Source organism: Microcaecilia unicolor, chromosome 3, assembly GCF_901765095.1.
Source record: "Microcaecilia unicolor chromosome 3, aMicUni1.1, whole genome shotgun sequence".
Lineage (NCBI taxonomy): Eukaryota > Metazoa > Chordata > Amphibia > Gymnophiona > Siphonopidae > Microcaecilia > Microcaecilia unicolor.
The window spans coordinates 328,439,809-328,459,828 of record NC_044033.1 but is presented as its reverse complement, the minus strand read 5'-3'; the positions used below and the strand labels follow the sequence as shown (position 1 = coordinate 328,459,828).

General features: G+C 39.9%; 1 protein-coding gene across 1 annotated transcript in view; it reads right to left on the bottom strand.

Annotated features, from left to right (window-relative positions):
- Nucleotides 1-7,461: 7,461 nt before the first annotated feature.
- IGF2R (insulin like growth factor 2 receptor) overlaps nucleotides 7,462-20,020 on the bottom strand; it is a 354,906-nt gene continuing 342,347 nt past the window's right edge. Inside the window, 3 exon segments of the mRNA XM_030198395.1 lie at nucleotides 7,462-9,305; nucleotides 11,994-12,063; nucleotides 16,054-16,212. Of these exon segments, the coding sequence (XP_030054255.1) occupies nucleotides 8,898-9,305; nucleotides 11,994-12,063; nucleotides 16,054-16,212 (637 nt within the window). The 3' untranslated portion in view covers nucleotides 7,462-8,897.

The window sequence follows — 20,020 nt, the reverse complement described above, 5'->3', positions numbered from 1 at the left end:
CAATATTTATTTCATTGGGATCAGGGCCAGGCCTGGTATCCTCCAGGAGGGCTTGAAGAGCTCTACTACTACTATTTAGCATTTCTATAGCGCTACAAGGCATACGCAGCGCTGCACAAACATAGACGAAAGACAGTCCCTGCTCAAAGAGCTTACAATCTAATAGACAAAAAATAAATAAAGTAAGCAAATCAAATCAATTAATGTGAACGGGAAGGAAGAGAGGAGGGTAGGTGGAGGCGAATGGTTACAAGTGGTGAACGGGAAGGAAGAGAGGAGGGTAGGTGGTATATAGTCAAAGGTTAGGGGAGCCAAAAAAAAAAAAAAAAAAAAAAGAATTATTTAAATTTGAAATAGATTTTTTTACTCGGGGGAGTTTTCTACCAAACTGTTCCTTCCCTATATGGTACTACTATTACTCCTTCTGGAATAAGCTAGGATGCCCAGAGTCCACTTAAGAGCTCTGCCTGGCAGCCACTGATATCAGACAGTAAAGTAAAATGATAGTTTATTTAGTAGAGGTTCTGGAAACCTATGCAAGCACCCATACTGACAGATTTTCAGCTGCCCTACAAACTAGTCATATATTACTCGCTTCTCTGTTGAGGGTGTTGCTTGCCATATATGTTGAACAAGATGTGAAGCGTATTTTTTTCTCAGCAACATTTTTAGAGAGCCATGGGGTACAATGAATTCTATTCTGACATTTTGTGTTGGAAAGTATTATGGTGGGACTTTATTCAATTCAGAAATGACTCGATTTCCACAAAAAAAAAAAAAAGGGTTAATTAGCATTATCAGAAAATCAGGTGAACCATCCTATAAGGGCTACAAGCAATGTAATTTTTTGATTAACGGGCAAAAAAATAAGACTTGCCACCAGTTTCAGAGTTAATAGGCTGTTCAATTACAGGGGACTGAGGCTTAAATGATCTGACCAGGGCACGGGAATAGCAGCAAGGATGTATTTACTAAATCCCTTAAATCACTAGGGTAAGAAATAGGATTAATTATGTGTCCTCACTCATGAGTGGCAGAGATCAATATTTATGTAAAACCCAGTGAAGCCATTTTCAGCATAAAATCAGCAACTGATGGTGGAAACAGAGATACATCAACATGCAGATTTAAATCACCAATAATTGGGGAAGATCAATTAATAATCAAATCACTTAATCGTTCAACAAAAATTAGGTACACCAGTAGTAGTATATACATTAAACACATTGCTCCTTTTTTTCTTACCCATAAAAGAATCAGTTTGGATTCACCAAAAAGAGGTGTCTGAACTCGTTTAAAATGCAACTCAGCATTTACAATAAGAACCCCACTACCCCCACCTTCAGTTTATGGTTGATGTTCTACTATGCAGTCTATAGGATATGATTGGCTTAATAGAACAATAACAGAATCAAGGCATCAGGTTTCAGTTACATTAGAGAGAAATATGTCCAAATACCAGGTCACATAAAAAAATAAGGACTGTTTTGGATAGATCAGTCATTGATGAATGAATAACAAACTTAATAAAGAATCCCTTAGAGAAAAACTCCAGTTGCCCAATTAATCAAAACTGAAGATGGACAACTGTGGTTTCATTTATGCATAAGGTTAGAAAAGCCACATTACCTGATATTATAGAAATCACCTGGGTTAAGCCTTGAGTTGACTGGTGGAGCACGTGATGCCTGATAAAAGGCTAATTTGAGTACTATGATGAAAAACATTGGCAATTATTTATAGTACAGCTACATGTAAGATCTACCAAACACAACAAAAATATTTGTCTTTCCAGCAAAGATAATATCCCTTTAGGCTTTCACATTAAATTGTCTTTAAGAAAAGAGACAATGATTTTTACCACATTTTTAGGCTATTTGCTTTTTTGTAGTCTTACTAGGATTTTGTCCTTTCTCTTGAGGTCTTCCTGTAAAGGAGAGATCTTCTGGAAAATGCAGCCATATGGAAAAACAAAACAAAACATTTTGTGCTTTCCATACTATTCGCAGTCTAGCCGGGTACAGATGAGCCAATGCAATTTCTTTACCTCATTAAACTCTTGGCACTGTTTATTATTATTTGTTACATTTGTATCCCACATTATCCCCACATATTTGCAGGCTCAATGTGGCTTTCATAATACCGTGAAGGCATTCGCCAAATCCGATACAGGATAGGTACAAAATGTTGTATTGGGATAGGGAAGATATGTTGTATTGGGATAGGGAAGATAAGATTCAATCAAGTTGGGTTGAGGTAAAAGAGTTCATTAATGTCCAATACGATCTTTAATAGTGAAGTGTTGCAAGGTTGAGTCATTTAAGTTGGGTCATTCGGATATGCCCTTCCGAATAGGTGAGTCTTTAATGACTTTCTGAATTTTAGGTAATCATAAGTTGTTTTCACAGGCGCGTGCCTATGTAAGAGAAATTGGACGCATGGGTTGTCTTATATTTTAGTCCTTTGCAATTTGGGTAATGGAGATTCAGGTAAGACCGTGATGAACTGGTACTATTTCTAATTGGGAAACTGATTAGGTCAATCATGTAATCTGGGACTACTCCATAGATAATCTTATGGACTAAGGTGCAGATTTTGAAAAAGATGCGTTCTTTGATAGGAAGCCAGTGCAATTGTTCACGGAGTGGTGTGGCACTTTGGAATCGTGTCTTACCAAATATCAATCTGGCTGCTGTGTTTTGTGCCATTTGGAGTTTCCTTGTGAGTTGTTCCTTACATCCTGCATAGATTCCATTGCAGTAATCAACGTGGCTTAATGCCATTGATTGAATTAGATTGCGGAAAACATCTCTTGGGAAGAAAGGTTTTAAACGCTTTGAGTTTCCACATTGAATGAAACATTTTCTTTATGGTGGAGTTGACTTGGGACTCAAGTGTAAGATTTCTATCAATAATGACACCTAGTATTTTGAGACTATCAGAGATGGGAAGGGAATGCTCTGGAGTGAATAAAGTTGTGGGTTTATAATTGTTGTACTGTGTTGAGAGGATAAGGGAATGCGTTTTATCGGTGGTTTAGCTTCAATTGAAATGAATTGGCCCAAGAGTGAATGATGTTCAATCCATTTTTGATATCGTTGAAGATTTCTGATAAATCATGTTTTAAAGGGATATAGATTGTAACATCATCAGCATAGATGAATAGATGGAGACCATTATTCGATAGGGACTTGGCCAATGGGATCATTAGTTCCAATATTTTTATTGTGTTTTATAAATGATAACAAATGGCTAAAATAAAGCAATTAGCCAGCTTAACAAGTTAACAGTAACAAGCATCAGCATACATGTTCAAGTTAGGGCAAGTCCGGGATTATTTCGATAACAGATCATAATCATAAGTCACAGGAGTAATACATAATTTCAATTCTGACAAAGGTTATTACATAGTGAGTTTAGTAAAGGAGACCATATTTTGTTGTACTTAACAAGTGAGTTATGTTTTTAATGGGATCATTAAAATGTTGAAGAGTATTGGTGATAGAGGTGAACCTTGGGGAACTCCACAGTCTGATTTCCATGATGATGATATATTTGTATTAGATTTAACTTGTTATGACCTGGTGGTCAGAAAGCCTTTAAACCAGTCAAGTACATTTCCACCAATTCCAAAGTGATCTAAAAGTCGAAGAAGTATGCTGTGGTTGACCATATCGAATGCACTCGACATGTCGAATTGAAGTAGGAGTATGCTATTTCTACGGCTATTTCATTCTTGAATTTGGCCAGTAGGGAGACCAGCACAGTTTCGGTACTGTGGGAAGGGCAGAAACCAGATTGAGATTCATGTAGTAAAGAGAATTTGTCCAAGTAGTCAGTGAGCTGTTATCCAGTTCCGGTATTGGAAAAACAGCACTTTCTGATCTTTTCCTAGTTAACTGCAAAATCAATTTGTGTGTCTAATTCAGTATCTTTGCCAAAATGGTACATTCCCTATTGAGCTGTTTATCGGGATTTCCAGGGTTATTGTATCATTTATTCATTTACTAGACTGTCGCTTATTACAAAGGTAAATCAGAACGGTTTACAATATAAAATAACATTAAAATAACATTAAAACAGTAAGTAGACATACTCTGGAATCCATTTATGATAGAAAAGCACTACAAAAGTTAACACATACAGATTTCAACGAGCTATAATCATAAACATTAGTAAAACTCAAAAAAACTAAAAAAAAATTTTTCTTCATTTTTATTTAAGCATTTTTTTCAAATGACTCTCGAAAGAAATGTGTTTTTAAACCTTTACAAAAATGAGTATAAGAATCTTCAAGCCTAAGTTCTTTCGGAAGACAATTCCAAAGTGAGGGAGCCAAGAAACAAAAATGCCGATGTTTGCATTGATTCCCATCTAGCTTTAGATGGAGATGGAATTACAAGTCTGTTGTCTTTCAATGACCGAAGCGTCCAAGTTGATGAATAAGGGATAGTAAGGTTAGACAGATATGATGGACTAGATAAATAAAAAGCTTTGTGTGTCAATGTCAAAACTTTGAATTTTATCCTTGCTTCTATTGGTAGCCAATGCAATTGATGTAACAATGGAGTGATCCTGTCATATTTTGAAGCTCTACAGATAATACGAGCTGCTGTATTTTGTATCATCTGTAATTGTTTTAGATTAAGTTTTGAAAGACCTGCATACACTATATTACAATAATCTAAACGTGATAAAATACAGGGGTTAGTGTACGCAAAAAAGATTTATCTATGGAGTTTCTAATCGAGCGTAATTTACGTAGTTGATGAAAAGATTTTTTTATCACATCGGATATTTGCTCACTAAAGGATAGGGAGGAATCAATAATAATACCTAGGTATCTGAATGACTGTACCATAGATATTTGTTTACCAAACAAAATAGGTATTAGAGATGGAATAGGTCCAGGGTCCATTATCCATGATGTTATCGTTTTTTCTGGATTTAGTACTAGTTTATGCTTCGCTAGCCAATCGGCCACCTTCTCAAGACAGTTTTGAATCGGCGTTAGATCAATGTTTATTGCCTTCACATAGTGAATTAGGAGGAAGTTGTCTGCATATGAGTAAAAACTAATACCTAAAGATTAGATAAGCAATGAAAGTGGACTAACATATAAATTGAACAACATAGGAGACAAGACAGATTCTTGTGGTACCCCACAAAAACTAAAATATGAATTTGAAGTAGATTGATTTTGAGTAACTTTGAACGGTTTTGTAAGGTAAGAGGCGAACCAGTTATAAATTGTACCTGAAATCCCAAATTCCTTTAGCCGTTGTAATAATAAAGTATGATCTATCAGATCAAAGGCTGCAGACAGATCAAGTGAAACAACTAATGCAATATATCTTTGCTCTAATCTAGAATGAATTTCACTTAAAAATGATGTTAAAACCGTTTCTGTGCTGTAACCTTTTCTAAAACCTGATTGTCTGGGGTGTAATAAATTCTTTATCTTGACATAAGATTGCAGTTGCTTAAACACAACCGTTTCCAATATTTTAGATATATATGGTAGACTGGAAACTGGATGATAGTTTCCCGGAGACTGGGGAACTAATGTAGGTTTCTTTAATATAGGCTTTACCAAAGCCTCTTTAAGAACTTGAGGGACTAGTTCCTCTATGAGGCTTTTGGTAATGATCGAGTGAAGATAACTTTGCACTTCTAAGGAAGGATTTTTTAACCAAGATGATGGTATTGGATCTAGTATGCTCTTTCAATCAAGTCTGCAGGTATCGCATCTTTGTGAGAAAGCTTAAAAATGTTTTTGCAATATATCTCCACATTTCCAAATTCTGAATCTTCTGGCGCTCCTACTATCCTGAGGTTAACATGGATACAGCAATTCTCCAAATCACCCACTTTTAATCAATTTTTACATAGCTCTGTGCTGGCTGTTACTCTGAAACAAGACACTATCCTCTCCTTATTAGAAAATATTAAATTTGCAGACACACATGCTTTAGATATGCAAGTGATAGGAAGTGCAAAAGTAGCATTGTAAGGCTCAAAGATGAAGGGGAGAAACAGATAGAAACCAATAAGGATAAATGGAATTGCTCAATAAATATTTCTGCTGTGTGTTCACAGATGAAGGGCCGGGAGTAGGACCGCAGAAGACGAATGCTAATAAGAATGGATGTGTGGTAGACCTTGACCAAACTTCAGAATATGGTATTTGTGAGGATCAAGCTAAACTAAAGGTAGACAAAGGGATAGGGCCTGATGGGATACATCTGAGGATACTGAAGGAACTTAGGGAAGTTCTGGCACTCCGCTGTCTGTCCTTTTCAATGTTTCTCTAGTCAGGAGTGGTCCAAGAGAATTGGAGAAGGGTGGATGTGATCCCTCTCCCCAAAGTGGAAATAAGGAGGAGGTTGGGAAATACAGGCCAGTTACTTTTACCTCTGTGGTGAGTAAATTAATGGAAACACATCTAAAACAGAGGATAGAGAGTTTTCTATAATCAAATGGATTACAGGACCCGGGGCAGCATGGTTTTATTAGAGAAAGGTGGGGATAGCATGAGGAGCTATCTAGTGAAGTTAGAAAAATGGTCCAAAAATTGGCAACTAAGATTTAATGATAAAAAATGCAAGGTCTTGCACTTGGGCTACAGACACCCAAGGGAGCAATATCATTTAGGGAATGGGGGAAGTACTTCTGTGCTCAAAAGAGCAAGACTCGTTTGACGAGCTTAAGGTGGCCAAACAGGTAGAAAGGGTGAAGGATGCTTGGGTGCATAGCAAAAGGAATGGCCAGCAGGAAAAAGGAGGTGATAATGCCTCTGTATAAGTCTATAGTAAGACCCCATTTAGAGTACTGTGTACAATTTTGGAGATCACAACAAAGATATAACCAGCATGGAGTCAGTCCAGAACGCAGCTACTAAAATTGTCAGTGGTCGTCACCATAAAGCATATAGAGACAGACTCATAAACCTCACACACACATGCAAGAGCTCGGCCTTTTGCTTGAGCCACTGTGAGGACTGGCACTATCAAAGGAGGAAGAAGCAAATTAGTGCTGTAACCACATCTAAAGAGGGAAGAAAAACACACTAAAGCTTGGAACCCAGGTAGGGGTGGGGTGGTAGAGGGGAAGAAAGAAACAGAAATGGTGGATGCTGCTGGGTGCTTAGGAGAGGAAGTAAGAAAGGGGAATGATGGGAAGGTGTGGGGGAGTGAGAAAGACATTGCTGGACAAAGGGGATGGGGGAACATGGATGCTACAATCAGACAAGGTGGGAGAGAGTGGCATGGATGCTGCAGGGTAGAACAGTATTTTAGGGGGGTGGGGGGAGTGCGACATCTATTGTGGCTTCTAAGTTCTTGGTCCATGAAAGGTTAATCACACCGGGCATACGAGATCACTTCTACATTGCTGGTGCTTGTAGCTATCGGTAGTTATAAATCAAGCATACCAAAAATAAATTCTAGTAATAGCCAAAACTAGTCATTTAATAACTTATTTTATTGAATTATTTCAAATACTTTAAGTTACATGAAATTTGATCAAAATAAAAATCAACAGCATTTTCAAAAAAATATAAACTAAATTCAATGTACCACCAAACCCAAAACGAAATCAGTGAATATGTACAAAAACAGGGAAAACAGACCAAAACAAAAAGAAATGAAAGATGGATTGAAAAACTGGTATCTGTATGTTTATACTAAGCCATCATTTCCCAGAAGCTAATTCAGACAACACTTCAAAAAAACAGGATCACTACAGAAAGATGTGATTATCTCATTTCAATACTGGAACGTGGGTCAACAAAGTCACTAATGCCTCAATATATAAGTGATTTGAGTGTATGGACACGGCCCATTATTCTTCTCCATGCAGTTAGTCCCCGTATAAAGGTACACATTGTGCAAATTAAGGCTTCTGTAGATCTTGAACTTGTTTAAAAGATATAAAATACAGGGCAGTAAGAGACACCACTTGATGGACTTGTTACATCCTTCACCTGTTACCTCAAACAAATCAAGCTATTCCTATGCAGATGCATTTCTAGTTTTACAAGAGACAGTCAAGAACAGATCTTTGGGTGATAAACCAGTACATGTCCATAGTCAAAGACTGACATATACATACATACTTTATATGTGTACAGCTGTACCGACATATGTATACACTGACTGCATATACAAATCTCCCAACTTCATATAACAAAAAGTACCAGAACATCATGCAAAAGTAGATACCATAGTCTAAAGCTGTACAGCACGTGCCCTTCCTGAAGTCGGCTAACTTCTGTCAAAAGAAACGTGTTTTAAAAAATTTGCAGACCAGCTTCACTTTTGCATCAAGCCGTTCCAACAGGAAAGTGCATAGCACTCCTTTCTTCTCATACCAATATCCCTGTTCTAAAGTGACGGGTGAAGCTACAGAATTACAGCCTGCCAGCAGGAAGAACTTGTGGCTGTTATTCAAACCTGAGTAATAGTTACAGTCAATAAATAGAAGGAAGCAGACAAAATGCAGTACTCAAACATTGTATTGAAAGGTCAGGGCTCAATTCATCCCAATATAATCTTTTTTCCAAATCAAATGCTCTACCCTTGATACTGTTTTATATGATGAATGTGTAATGATGCAGCCACAACCCCACCCTTTTAAAAAAATTGTTCTAGTTAAATGTAGTACCACTATCACTCAGAGAACTTAAGGTTTGACGTTCATTACCTTCCCTTTTTTTGAAACACACTGTTGTAAACAATCAGAACTCATTCTTCCTTTTTATCTTCCCTTTTCAATGTTTTCTTTTTAAAGGCAAAAAATCATAGAAGCATCAAGTCGACAACTTCCTATTTGGTTGGGAGTGTTCTTTCTGTACCACCAATGTTTTAGGCACAAGAGAGGAGAAGTGGAATGGTGAATTAAACATTCAGCATGTCCTCGTCACTGTCGTCATGAAATGATTCTACATTTGCAGAATTCTGCTCCTTGCTTTGTCCTGCTCTGCCCATTGTTTTCTCTCCATTGCACAAACTTCTTGGGTTCTCATCACTCGGTATGCCGATTGACTTGCTTGATTGGTTTCCACTCCTGTTTGGCCCTTGGAGCTTTTTTCCTCTCTCTGAGCAAATCCTGACTTCTGGAATGATTAGAACTTCATCCTCACTGTCTTGGTCATCCACAGGCAGAGATGTGAAAGCTGCAGATCTGACAGTACTGGTAGTGATGTGACCATTTTCTTGGCTCTCTTTTCGTGGTCTCTGATTGCTTGATGAAATTTCTTCCATAAGCCATTCTGTTTCATTTTCACCTGCCTCTTCATTATTTACCTGCATAGCACAAGGGAAAAGTGTTTTAAGTAGTTTCTAATATGCTAAACTAAGCAACCAAATTATTTGTCAAAGAGAGAAAAGCTCTCTACTATAAAACAGAAAAATAAAATGTGCAGCAACTTTTGATTCTACTACAATGGTCCTCATCTTTAGTCTTCTACGGCAGAATGCAGGTCTAATTTTCAGGATAATCCCAATGCTATATCTGCATGCACTTTAGCTAAGACCCAGGTTAATCTGTATAGTACACGTGTCCTGAAAAACAAGGTCTTTCGGACTCTCAAGAAAGAGGATTGGGGGCCTCTATTTCATTACACCAGTGGTTCCCAAATGTGATCCTGGAGGCACCCCAGCCAGTCAGGTTTTCAGGATATTCACAATGAATATTCATGAGATAGATTTGCATGCTGTGGAGGCAGTACATGCAAATCTCTCATGAATATTGCACCACACTGAATTCCTGAAGTACAGACGGAAATCGTCAAAACATTTTACATAAACCACTGAAAAATGCTCCACCCCCCCAGTGCAGTAAGAACATAAGCACTGCCATACTGGGACACACTGAAGGTCCATCAAGTCCAGTATCCTGTTTCCAACAGTGGCCAATCCAGGTCACAGACCTGGAAGATCCTAATACAGTAACAGGTTTTATCCTAGAAATAAGCAGTGGATTTTCCCCAAGTCCATCTTAATAATGGCTTATAAACGTTTCTTTTAGGAAATTATCCAAACCTTCATTTATCCCTGCTAACTGCTTTTACCACATTCTCTGGCAACAATTTCCAGAGTTTAATTACATATTGAGTGAAGACATTTTCTCCGGTTTGTTTTAAGTTTACTACTTAGTAGCTTGTGTGCCCCCTAGTCCTTTTTTTTTTGGAAAGAGTAATCAAGGATTTCACGTCTACCCACTCCACTTTATTCAGTATTTTATAGACCTCTATTTTATCTCCCCTCAGCTGTCTCTTTTCCAAGCTGAAGAGCCCTAGCCGCTTTAGCCTTTCCTCACAGGAATGTTGACCCATCTCCTTTATCATTTTTGTTGCCTTCTCTGTACCTTTTCTATCTTCTTTTTTTATAACCCACTATTGCCCTTTTGTGATTTTGTTATGAAAATGCTTGATTTTTTCCTCCTGACGAACACCACGAAACGGGGGTGATGGGTCCCGATCCCTGTCGAGGATTGATATTCAGTGTGATTTGGGTGTTTTTCAACGGTCCTGCAGCTGTGAACATAAGTGATTTATGCACATGATTTTTGATTTTACATGTAGATAGTCCAGCTTATAATCGAACGAGAAAAACGCCCAAGTTCCGACCTAAATCGGGAGATGGGCGTTTATCTCACAAAAACGAATAACGCGGTATAATCAAAAGCCGAATTTGGGTCGCTTTCAACTGCACTCCGTCGCGGATGCGGACAAAGTGGACGGGGGCGTGTCGAAGGCGTGTCGAAGGCGGAACTGGGGCGTGGTTATCACCCGAACAGAGATGGGCGCCCTTCGCCGATAATGGATGCGTTTGTAGCTAGAATTTAGGGCACTTTTCCTGGACCCTGTTTTTTCACGAATAAGGCCCCAAAAAGTGCCCTAAATGACCAGATTACCCCCAGAGGGAATTGGGGATGACCTCCCCTGACTCCCCCAGTGGTCACTAACCCCCTCCCACCACAAAAAAATGATGTTTCACAACTTTTTATTTTCACCCTCAAATGTCATACCCTCCTCCCAGGCAGCAGTATGCAGGTCCCTGGAGCAGTTGTTAGGGGGTGCAGTGGACGTCAGGCAGGTGGACCCAGGCCCATCCCCCCTACCTGTTACAATTGTGCTGCTTAATGCTTATTAGTCGTCCAACCCCCCCCAAACCCACTGTACCCACATGTAGGTGCCCCCCTTCACCCCTTAGGGCTATAGTAATGGTGTAGACTTGTGGGCAGTGGGTTTTGAGGGGGATTTGGGGGGGCTCAACACACAATGGAAGGGTGCTATGCACCTGGGAGCTCTTTTACCTGTTTTTTTGTTTTTGTAAAAGTGCCCCCTAGGGTGCCCGGTTGGTGTCCTGGCATGTGAGGGGGACCAGTGCACTACGAATCCTGGCCCCTCCCACGAACAAATGCCTTGGAGTTATTCGTTTTTGAGCTGGGCGCTTTCATTCTCCGTTATCGCTGAAAAGCAAAAACGCCCAGCTCACACATTGGCGAATAAAACATGGGCGTCTATTTTTTTCGTAAATACAGTTTGGTCCGCCCCTTCACGGACCCGTTCTCGGAGATTAACGCCCATGGAGATAGGCGTTTCTGTTCCATTATGCCCCTCCTTGTCTTTTAGTATATTAGTTCATCTGTATTGTTGTTTATTTGGCCATTTTGGTTTCTGGGAACACAGTTTTTTTCTCTCTTATTGTTGAGAGTTATTTTCTGTGTTCCTTTTTTTCTAATAAATGCCAATGGGAACCTGTGATAGTAGCCCATTTCAGGATGAATACTATTTAGTGTCTCCTGGGGCAGTTGAGGTTTCATTTATTTAAATTTGTGAGTTCTCTACAGGGTACTAACATCCATTGGCACGTTATAGCAAATATTACAGGTTATATTTTAGCTATCCTTTTGTGTTTTGTTCTTTGTTACTTATTTTCTACATGCTTTAAAATCTATCAGTAAAGCATCTGCTGAAGAGATATTACCTTTGTGTACTTATAAGACACACTTGAACTTCTTCTACAGCAACTGTTTATTTTCTGTATCACTGTTTCCCTAGGTGAAGGAAAATAAAATGTCATCAAAACATTTTATTTAACAGACTTGCACACAACCAAACATTAGTAATAAGACCTATAGATTACAGAAGAAAACTAACTACAAAACTGTAGCAAGGTAGGCCTTTACTTCAGTTCTGGAGGACATATCTCACAAAATATATAAAACTTGAAGCAGTTCAAAGGAAGAGAACAAAAATGGTTTAGGGTTTGCACCAGACAACATATGAGAAGAGAACTGAAGACCGGAATATGTATATACTAGAGCCGTGCTTCCCAAACTGTGGGTTGAGATTTGAATAGGGTCATAACCTGGACGGGCTCTCCACAGGTGCCTCATTATTCTGCACCTGTGTGTGTGTGTGGGGGGGGAGCAGGAGTAATCACAGAATTTTATTTGGCTGCTATCATGGGGACACAGCCAGAAAAAGCACTGTACTAGAGCAAGAGTTCTCAACTCAAGGACACAACCAACCAGTCAGGTTTTCCAAGATATGCATAATGAATATGCATGAATAGATTTGCATACAATGGAGGCAGTTCATCCAAAATTTCTCCTATACATATCTACATCACTGTGGATATTTTGAAAACCAGGCTGGCTGGGTGCATCCCGAGAATTAGGTTGAGAATCACTGCCCTAGAGGAAAAGGAGGACAGGGAGATGAGATACCTTTTAAGTACTTAAACATCTGTACTAGAAAACAAATGTTTTTCTGAGACAGGGAGCTGTAAAACTACAGCATATGAATTGAAGTTGCCAAGGAGGAAGACCCAAGGACAACATCAGGTAATACTTTCTCATGGAAAGACTGGTAGATGCCTGGAATGCCCACCTTGTGGAGATGGTGGGGACAAAAACAGTGAAGGAATTCAAGAAAGCATGGAACAAGCAAAGAGGATCCCTATATAGCAAGGGATGGCATCAAATGGCATCAATTCAAAATTTAAAATGACCGTCATTTCAAATGAGGCATAGAGACACGCAAGAGGAATTAGTGGATAAAGGATTTTTCACTCATAGTTATGCAGATGACATTACCATTCTTATTCCAATCAGACTCTTTGGACTCTACACTTCTAACTATTCAAAACTGCATGACTGTAATTGGCTCTTGGATGCTGAATTGTAAGCTTAAATAAAATTCCAAGAAAACTAAATTTATGTTTTCAGATAATAACCCTGATCCATTGATTGATAACGCTCTTGTTGGACAAGTTACATATTAGAGACCTGCATGGAAATGGGGTTTGCGCGGGGATGGAAGTTCTGTGGGTTCCTGTTGGGACGGAAGCAGTCCCAGCGGGGTTCCTGTGGGGATGGAAGCAGTTCCTGCAGGGTTCTCGTGGGACAGAAGCCGTTCCTGCGGGATTCCCGTGGAAGTGTAAGCTGCGCCAGCCTCTCACCTACTGAGTACCAAGTTCTTTGAGTACTGTCTCCTCCTCCTCGCTTTAACAGCACAGATGCAGAAAGTCTTCCATAAAGGAGGTGGTAGAGACACAAATGGTGACAGAATTCAAAAAGGAGTGGGATGAACACAGCTATCTCTAATTAGAAAATGGAAGTTATATAAAACCAAAACTTAAATGGCTGCATGTGTGTGGATGTGTCGAGTGACGCTTAGGGCTGTGATGAACTAGGGCCAATATTGGGCAGACTTGTATGGTCTGTGTCTCATATATGGCAATCTGGTTTAGGATGGGCTGGAAAAGGCTTAGACTGCAACTTCAGTGGCTGGATCATGAGGACAGTGCTGGACAGACTTTTACGGTATGTGTCCCACGAATGAGAAGACAAATAAGCTGGAGTGGGCTTTGATGGCAACCCCAGTAGTTGGAACATAAGGATAGGGCTGGGGAACTTCTATAGTCTATGTCGCAGAAACGCCAAAGAAAGACCATAATCAAGTATATAATATCAATTTCATTGTTCATTTAATCATGAATTGATAATGAGTGTGGCTGTGGGCAGTCTGGATGGACTGTTTAGGTCTTTATCTGCAGTCACTTACTATGTTACTATCAATCCTCTCTGCTCCTGGGCTGATGCACAGACCTCAGCTCTGACACAGGCACGAGCATCAGATGTCACCTGACCTACTGGCATGTGCATGTGGCAACCTCTCAGCAAGCAGTGCCAGTGGATCAGAAACAAGTCTTACATATGGGCAACTGGAGTGTTCCAAGTTCCGTGTCCTGAGCTAGATGACCTGGGAAAAGCTGGATGGAGCACTAGAGAGAGAGCTTTGTGTTCTTGGAGATGAAGAGATTGACCTTAGGTTCCTCCCACTCTTAAAAAAAATGGAATTGGCTTTGGCAGGTGCTCTGTTAGTGGCTGCATTACAGGCCTGGTAGACTTAGAGGGTCAGCTTTTCCATTTTGACACAACCTGAAATCCCCTCAGGCAGCCAGAGTGTGGAGATCACCATGCCGAGAAGTTGGAGGCCACTCCATGGAAGATTTTTAACTTGCATGCACAGGGATCACTTCACTTCCAAATAGTCATGAAATTGATTCAGACAATCTATTCTTGTTCTAGGAGACATTTGAGCAAAATGCTTGCAGTCCTCTTGAGCATGGACCAGACCAAAGCAGAGCAGACTCTCTGAATGAGGCCCCGAAGCTCAAAAGTCACCATTAAATAATGCGTGTGTTTACAGCCAGAGTTGAACTTACTGATTTCTGAACAGCGACTAATGCTCAAAAGAAACGACATGTATCACTGGGGATAATTTGAGAGTGGGAGACTCGCCCAGAGGCAGTTCTGATCCAGTAGGTGGGAGGAGGGTGCTAGTGTAGAGTACAAGTGGCAGGTGCAGGCTGAGCTGGGGGTAGACCCTCTAAGTGGCTGCGGGGTAACCCCAGGTGGGTGGCTAGGCATTTCGTGACACCTTGACTTGACTTCAGCAACAAAATAAACTATTAATGGAATAAATGTGCCTTCTTGACAGGAAAAGTGAAAAAAAGCAAACACTTATATGTAGGTAGATCATCAACTTGAGTCCATTTGCTAAAGCAAAAGAAATGGAACTGAAGAGATGAGGTTGCTGCATGCAGGAAGAAACTCTCAGAACTCTGAACATTCTGAGCTGCGAGAACGCAGTTCTGTTTCTGGATTATGTCACGCACTTGTGTGCCTTACTTAATACTGCTTATTAATGGTATTAACAGAAGACATACTAGCAATTTTAACTCCAGTGTAGTTTTGGTTCCAACATGCATCCTTATCCACATTATACAACAGCTTTTTTTATTTTACTTCTAAAGTTATGACTGTATAAATATTGCAAACAATTCACAGAATTGGGTGAAGTCAGAAAACGTCTTCTGAGAGTACAAATGTATTTCATTTAAAGTATTTCTATACCATCTCATAATAAAAAGCTGATCAAAGGGGTTTACAATAAAATAACTAATTTTCTGAGAACCAGTCTGCAATGTATTCCAATATGCCCTATATGGTACAATTCTCTAAACCCAATAAACCATATAATTATTTCTGAAACTGCAACTTTCAGTACATTCAGAGTAACAACTAGGTAAGTGTTTGTCATGCCAGAGGAGCTATACGTTGCCATATGAACAGTTCTCAGACGCTGTGGCTAGAATGGTCATTAACAAATCAACTGAAAGAGTAAAACAAAACAGTGGGAGTAGGGAAGAAACAAAAGTTCAACGGCACCTACAGATAATATATTGTGCCATGGGCTCTGTATAGCTTTAAAGGCATGTACAGCTGCCACTACATACATTAATGTAGATACTTTTCTATAACACATTTCTGAACAGATTCAACATCATGAGTTTCTCTTTTGATCTCCGATATATGGTTGCTTGCATTCAGGAGACTGCTACATTTTAGCTAGTTTGACTATATATATAAAATAGATTGTGCTTTTGAAAACCACAGCACCTAAAACCAGAAAGGGATACAAGATCAAGTTGGTAAGGCCTAGCTGAAAACCCTCTCATCTGTTTCCTCACTTACCGTCTTTCTTTTTTGTAAAGTAACAAAATAAGCAAACATGCTGTAAGTATGACCAGCAGTATACCGAGCAGCGCACCAACGGCTTGACTTCTTACAGAAAAACCTATGTGTTGATCCACGTTGTTCCCAGATTCATCTGTTTCATTTATATCATAATTCCTGCCAAAAATATAATAATTAACAAGTTAGTAACATCACCAGAATCTAGGGGTACAAATAGAAATGAGTCTGGTATGAAGGAAAAAAAAAGGTGGTAACTGGTAGAGAGGGGTATGAGGCTCGGGAAATGAGCCAGGATGGGGAAGGGGGAAATGAACCGATGAGAATAAGCCTGAGGGAGTGGACTTGGATATAACCCAGGGGAGGGAGAAGAGACAGAAGGGAAGAGAGTTGGGCTTGGGGGAAAAAGAAACCAACAGAGCGAGCATATAGAATGGAAGAGTTGGCAGCAGGAGGAGAACAGAACCATCTCCTCCTCCTCCTCCTCCGCAGTCAATGGCTTTAGTAAAACAGGAAAAGAATGACTCATTCCTCACACCTATTCAAACACACTGCATTTAGTTAATCATCCATGAAGTCACCCACCCACTCACACAGAGACCCCAACTTCAACACTTGTACATACATCTTCCTACTGACATAGCACAGACATTTACTACTCATGCTGTCACAGTCATCCACACACCTAAACCTGCCCAGTCACAAGTCACACACCCACAAGTGCACATACAGACCCCATCTATACACTTGTAGTCACCCTTCCAGCCCACTCATAGCCTCCACCTAAAGAGAGAGAGAGAGGCTGAGAATGGCTCAGTAGCTGTGCTGCAGAAGTTAAAGAAGCTATATCACAACTTGCAAACCAATGCCCTTTATTTTTGATAGGTTGAAGATATTGAAAGTGAAATGTCCAGGTTGGCATGCTTTCAATTCCCCCTGTATCTTACAAAAGGTTTCTACTAAATGCAGAACCTTCTGTAAAATACATATAAGCATGTGCAAGAGTGCAGCACATGTATTTGTTGACATGTAGAGCAAAGGCAGCTATTTTGTTATTTACATGTGCAAAAAGAAGAGCGGCACCAACTCTATTTTCTTTGTGTACCTGCTGGCACCTACACATGGAAGCGACAATTTAGCAACTTCCTCATGATGCTGGCACATTTTACAAACCTATACATACAAGTGCTGCCAACTAATAATGAGGCCAGAAAATTTGTTCTTGTCTTTTGGAGGCAGAAACAGGGATTAAGGAGAATTACTCCCTTAATCTGTCAAGTCAAGCGTTAGGTGAAATGAGCACGCCTCTGTGCCCGTGCAAAACCCAAGGAGTGTGTGTTTAAAAACAAAACAAAACAAACAAATTAAAAATAACCTTCCCTACATAAGGTGGGGAATGCAAGAGTAAATTTTGGCCCATTCTAGCCACATACACTTGAAGTCTCTGCCTTCTAGAAATCTCCACATATAAACAGCAGCTTTCTGAAAATTGCCATTTACATGTGTATACAATTTATAGTTAATGTCACAATTTACACAGGGAGCTGCTTTTAAAATAAAGGCCTAGTCATCTCAGGCATGGCAAATACATCAGATAATTACTTTAAAAAAAACGCAGATTTATGTTTTGTATGCTATTAAATTTTTAAGGAACAAAAATGGGGGATATGATAGAGATGTTTAAATACCTCTGTGGCATAAATGCATAGGAGAAGAGACTCTTTCAATTGAAAGGAAGCTCTAGAATGAGGGGGCACAGAATGAAGGTGAAAACAGACAGACTCAGAAGTAACTTCAGAAAATACTTCTTCATGGAAAGGGTGGTGAATTTGAGGAAGGGCCTCCTGGTGGGGGTGATGAAGACAAATAAGGTATCTGATTTCAAGAAAGCCTGGGACAAGTACATAGGATCTCTAGGAGAGAGAGGAAGGGAGAGTAGATGGTATGGATGGGCAGACTGGATAGGCCATATAGTCTTTATCTGCCTTCAATTTTCTCTGTTTCTACTATGTTGCTTGGCGTCACATGAACCTTTAATCTCTAATATGGGGTTACATCACAAATAATATTTGGAAAGCATGATGCAGCCACTCCTACTCATCCTCCCTTATCTTCTTTCAGTCTCTTTCTCTTGTATGCACTGTAACCTGTTTCTCGATCGTTGATTTGTTTTTAAACATTGTAAACTGCCCTGCTGTGCGTTCTTTCCAAAGACTGTTTTAACACATGTACATAAATATATAATCACATCAAATGTGAATTAAGGTCAACTTAATTCTTAAGTTTGATTTTTGATGCCTACATCTAGGTGCATACACACAAAATCTCATTGTGCCAGTTATGTTTAATAGCAGGGGACCTTTTAAGTATCTATGTTGCTGCTATGACTCTTCAAGCTCACATCTGCTTGGTTGTTAGTAAAAAATGTTTCATCATTACTGCAGAGAGAAAACATGAAGCTGAATGTATATTCCTTCTGGAGCATTCATGATATAATACATAGAGGCTCATTTTCAAAGCACTTAGCCTCCCAAAGTTCCATAGAAACCTATGGAACTTAGCCTCCCAAAGTGCTTTGAAAATATGCCTCATAGTGAAGCTGCCTGCTACTGCCATTCACAACAAATATAGACTGCTCTAATGTTATTTCCATTGCACTGTAACTGGGTGAAACCTTTTCCTTACCAGCAATTTAATCTCAAAAGCAGCACTATAAATCGGCCATAATAATAAAGACAAGTATTTAACCCTCCACTGCCTCAGGTAAGAACATAAGCGTTGTCATACTGGGACAGATCGAAGGTCTATCAAGCTCGGTATCCTGTTTCCAACCGTAGCTTCTTTCTTGTATCGGATCGCATAAGTCCTGGCAGTGCCTTTTTTTTTTTAAATGACATCTGGAACAAGGAGCAGCATATGGATGTACACAGAGGCCGTATAATAACAAAATAACTTTTCAGAAGTAGAATAATAATCCTATATAATAAAACTCACCCTCAACTTTCTGAGGACACTGACGTCACTGCAGCCAAGCCACTGACGTCACTTCCGTCATGAAGGGTTCATGGTGGTGAAGCCACCGAAAGCACCAAGTCTCTGGGCCCTGCCCTCGCGTCAAACGTGATGACGTCGAGGGTGGAGCAATGGCGTCACGCATCGAGGGTGGAGCAATGGCGTCAGTGGCTTCAGAACCAAGAAGCTGATGAAAGTGCGTTCACGAGGTGCAGAGCAATGGCGTCAGTGGCTTCACAACGATGAACGGGTGGGGTAGGTAGGGAGGGAAGGGGGGTGTTGGGGAGGAAAACCTTGCTAGCGCCCGTTTCATTTGCTCCAGAAACGGGCCTTTTTTACTAGTTTTTTATAAATTGTAATCAGTGCGTTATTTTGAGGGAATGAATTAGGTTGAAACCTAGTTTGGGGGTGTTGGGGGGCATTCCCCCCCCCACATGAACTGCAATTTGTATTTATTTACTTACTTATGACTTTTAGATCCCGGATTAAACATGGATTAGGTTGAAACCTAGTTTGTGGGTTTGTGTGGGGGCACTGGCCCCCTCCACATATGAACTGCATTGTCTGGAAGGGTAAAGGGATGTGTTAAAAGATAATGTTGTGGGAGGGTGAAGGGGTACTGGCCCCTCCAAACGATCTGGAAGAGAAAAGGAAGGGAGATTACTTGCCTTATGCGTTTTGTATTTTTTGGGTTATGGGTGGGAATTGTCCTCTTTGGTGTGGTGGGAATTGGTTCGGTGGGAATTGTCCTGGTGGGAACTGACCTAGAACCCTGGCCAGATCCCAAAACAGTAAAATAGATTTTATGCTGCTTAATCTAGAAATAAGCAGGAACAAACATAAAGGGCAATTCTATAAACTGGTGCTTAAAGATAGGCACTAACTGTGCGCGTGCATTCTATAATAACAGCACGTGTATGACTGATGGCACTAATTGGCATTTATGCACAAAAGT